Source organism: Corvus kubaryi, unplaced genomic scaffold, assembly GCF_017639235.1.
Source record: "Corvus kubaryi isolate FWS band 111438036 unplaced genomic scaffold, C.kubaryi_AGA036_p1.0 37397, whole genome shotgun sequence".
Taxonomy (NCBI): Eukaryota; Metazoa; Chordata; class Aves; order Passeriformes; family Corvidae; genus Corvus; species Corvus kubaryi.
This window is the reverse complement of record NW_024581136.1, coordinates 19,794,182-19,797,903: the sequence shown is the minus strand read 5'-3', so window position 1 is coordinate 19,797,903 and position 3,722 is coordinate 19,794,182. Positions and strand designations below refer to the sequence as shown.

Below are 3,722 nucleotides of genomic sequence, written 5' to 3'. Positions count from 1 at the left end.
GATCTTGTTAATATAAAGCCAGCCTCAACAAATTCCACTTTTTGAATGTCATGTAAAAATTGAGGAAGGGGGTCACCTCTTCAAGAGGGAGCAAAGGAAGAAGTTCAGTCCATGCTGGGAAACAGGAGGAGCCTGGAACTACCACCCTGTCAGCTTCTCCCTGTGCCTGGGAAGAGCATGGAGTATCCTGCTGGAAGCTGTGCCAGGGCATGTGGAGGGCAGGGAGGGGCTGAGGACAGCCAGCACAAGACTGGCCACATCAGAGGACACAGGAAGGGCTGCTGATGTCATCTCTGGATTCTGCACGGCCTTTGACACGATCCCAAACATTCCTCTCTGGAGTGGTGGGTGGATGGGGGGCTGCAGTGAGGGAATCACGGTGCTGGCCAGTCCTGCTTTAAGAAAATGCTTTATTTGTATGTAAATTGATGAAAACACAGAGTGCATTGGTTTTTCCAGGGGGCAGGGGCAGCACCGAAGTCACAGACACCAACTTAAGGAAACAGTGAAATTTACTACAATGCAAAACTGCCAAGAGTTACAGGAGAAGCTCAGCAATGCACTTGAGCATTGGCAAGGAATTCCAGGAGGATGTTAAGGACCAAATTCCGCAGGTGTGGATCAAGACAAAACTCTCCTCACCTTAAGTGAATCAGAACTTCAGCTCAGAGGAAATCCATGCAATGCAGAAAAGGAAGGATACAGAAATAGAACAAGTGTAGAGCTTTAACAATCCAGCTTTTAAGTAGAAATTAAGAATAATGCTGGGTTGCTGCACTAGATTTTCATCTAATAGAAGTAGTCGGGAAGAATTCTCCTGCACAACTCCCTCGGTAGGGCAGAAGTGTAGCACAGCTCTCGCACTCTGTCCCACAGGTAGATGCAGGAATCCTGATAAATCCGCAGCAGGAATTCCGAGAGGGCTTTGAGAGGAGCTGGGATGGTACCAGATGAGATTTCCTTGTGCCATAGTGACACAACTAGAGACACGAACAGCAAAATAAAGCGTGGTTCAGTAAGAGCAGCCCACATTGCAGATGCTCCTGTTTGCTTACCAGAGCAGTGGCTTTTGCCAGTCAGGTAGAGTTCTGGAATGTGGATGTTGTTGACCTGGCCGATTTCAGTTTTAGACCACGTGTCCTTCAGCAGTGTCGCCATCCTCGGATGAAACTCCAGAGGTTCAGGGTTCGGGAGTTGCTGCTGTATGAGATCATGGAACCGCTGCTGCAGCCCATCCAGCTTCCTCAGGAAAAGCAGTGGGGACTCCTCCTTCTCAACAGCTGAAAGCAGCTCCTTTAACTCAATCTCTTCTAACTTCAGCTTTTCCACATTCTGGATGAGGGGATCGTATTGCAGTGAAATGCAGCTGTCGAGTTCATCCAGCGCACGCAGCAGAGCTGCTTTTTTGATCTCCAAAGCATCACCAAGTTCATTAAAATACTGCAGCACAGCTTCCCTGTCACTCTGCACGGCGCTCTGGCACTGGGCCTTCTGCTGCTGCAGCCTCTCGGAGCACGAGAACGCCTTGGAGTGGGATTTATCCGTCAGCTCCGCCAGGAGCTTTCCCGAAGCCTCCTTGGCTTTCCTGTAGGCGCTCTGAAGGTCATCGATGGGGTGCCCGTGGTGCTTGCCGATGGTGAGGCACTGGCCGCACACCAGCTGCCGGTCCTGCAGGCAGTAAATGTTCAGCGGCTGCTGGGGGTGTGCCCTGCACGTCCCCGCCTCGGCCCCGGCCCCGGCCCCGGCCCCGGCCCCGGCCCCGGCCCCGGCCCCTTCCTCCTGCTGCCACTTCTCGATCACGGCCTTCAGGGCGAAGTTGAGGGGCAGCGCTTCGAGCCTGGCAGCGGGAACGGACACCACGGCCCTGCAGGTGGGACAGCGCAGGCGTCTCCCGTTGGGAAACTCGTACGAGGGCTGCAGCAGGTCCTGCAGGCACCCCTGGCAGAACGTGTGCGAGCACGGCAGCACCCGCGGCTCCTGGAAGATGTCGTAGCAAATGGCACAGGTCAGCTCCTCCGCCAGCCGCTCCATGGCCTGCCAGGGACACACACACACACGAACAACAGGGGTTCATCTCTGCTCACAACCATTGCCTCAACAGCACATTTCCTGAGCGGGAATTCCCTGCCTGGGCACTTCACTGCTAAGGGGGGAAGAAAAAAGAATGGATGTGAGCAATGGTTCAAGGAGCTCAGCAAATTCCAAGCTGCACTCAGAGAGCATTCATCGCACTGCAGCCAGATCATCCATATCCAACCTCTGCCTTAAAAAGCCCGGAAAAGCAGCCCTCTGCCACTAGCTATTGGTTACAGCAGGAAACAGTAGCAGAGTGCTAAAAGCCAGAACTAGAATTTCTAAATAACCTCAGAGCTGTGGAAATTTTCTCCCACCAGGAGTAACATTTTCAATGTGAACAGAGGTACAGAATTTTTTCCCCTACTTGTTTCAAGTGTTACTTTTTGTAACATAAAATAGTTATAAGTGCATTAAACACTCATATTTAAAAGCTCTCCCAAGGCTCTGGCACAAAAAGTCCAACTCAGCAGCCCTCACAGACAACACCACACCAGGAAATACTCCTGGGTTACTATTAAGCACAAAACCTAAAAATTAAGTTTCACTTTCCATTCTCTGCAGTGTTGCTTTGTTCTATTCCCCAGCTGAGTGAAATCACACTGCAGTCCCAAGCAGCAGTAACACTAAAGCCTATTTTCATAATAAATCATAATCCTGGTCTTCCTTTTGCTAAGAAATGGGGAGATTGGTACCAAATTTCCTTCTCTTCGTGCCACGCTTTCCTGCCCCCTTCATCAGCTCCAGTCAGCTCTGTGGTCTTTGCTACAGCAGAAACACTGTTCAGGGACTCAGATGCTCATGAAAAGCACCACATCGGCCACGCTGAACTTTGTACAAGCTGTTATTGCACCAGATTTGCTTAATCCCCATGCTCAGTTTGACTCCCCCACGCTCCTGCTGATGAAGGCCCAAGTGCAGAAATAAACCCAGTGCTCCTGATACATTTACGTGAGGAAACAAGCCCCTGTGTGTCCAAGCACTGTGCTGGTAATTTTAAAACCAAACTTCAAGAAAGCAGTAGAAAGCAGGGCCAGGACTTAGTCTCTGATGATCCTTGTGGGTCCCCTCCAAATGAACCATATTCCCCTCCATCTTTCGATTCCCTTGCCAAGACTGACTCTCCATCCCTTATAACTCTCTCAAAGCTTCTGGTCTTGAGCATTTACCTGTTACTCACCGCACAGTCCCGGGCAGCGGAGCCAGAGGGAGGAACACACCTTGACCTGTCCCCTGCAGCTCCCACAGACAGCGGGGATCGATGGGCGCCGTCCCTGAACGAGCAGCTGGGAAAAGGGATCCACGCCTGGAACCTGCCGAGTCACAGCGATAGGAACAAGCGGAAGTACGATAAAAGCGGCGATCACGCGGCCCCGAGCCCCGCGGTGCCCCGGGAGAGCAGCGCTCACCGGGCCGGGCCCTCCCGGACTCCTCAGGCTGCGGGGACCCTCAGCGCCCGCCCGGGCACCCACCGGGGCTGTCCCGGGGCTCCGCTCGGCGATGGAGCCGCTCCCGCGCCCTCAGGGCCCCGCCCGGCAACGGCCGCGAGTGCCAATGGCGGGAACGGGCGGGAACGGGCGGGAACGGGCGGGGCCGAGGGAGGGCCGGGACGGGGCCGAGGGAGAGGCCGGGACGGGGCCGAGGGAGAG

General features: G+C 53.7%; 1 protein-coding gene across 11 annotated transcripts in view; it reads right to left on the bottom strand.

The window, feature by feature from the left end:
* Positions 1–393: 393 nt before the first annotated feature.
* The window catches only part of TRIM59 (tripartite motif containing 59), an 8,261-nt gene continuing 4,932 nt past the window's right edge, over positions 394–3,722 (bottom strand). For 5 of the 11 annotated variants that reach the window (XM_042041932.1, XM_042041934.1, XM_042041936.1 and 2 more), the window contains 2 exons: positions 3,243–3,386; positions 394–2,034 (listed from right to left, as the gene is read on the bottom strand). In XM_042041932.1, coding sequence (XP_041897866.1) covers positions 790–2,031 — 1,242 coding nt within the window. In that variant the 5' untranslated portion in view covers positions 2,032–2,034; positions 3,243–3,386 and the 3' untranslated portion in view covers positions 394–789. The other 6 variants (XM_042041939.1, XM_042041940.1, XM_042041938.1 and 3 more) reach the window with 6 other exon arrangements.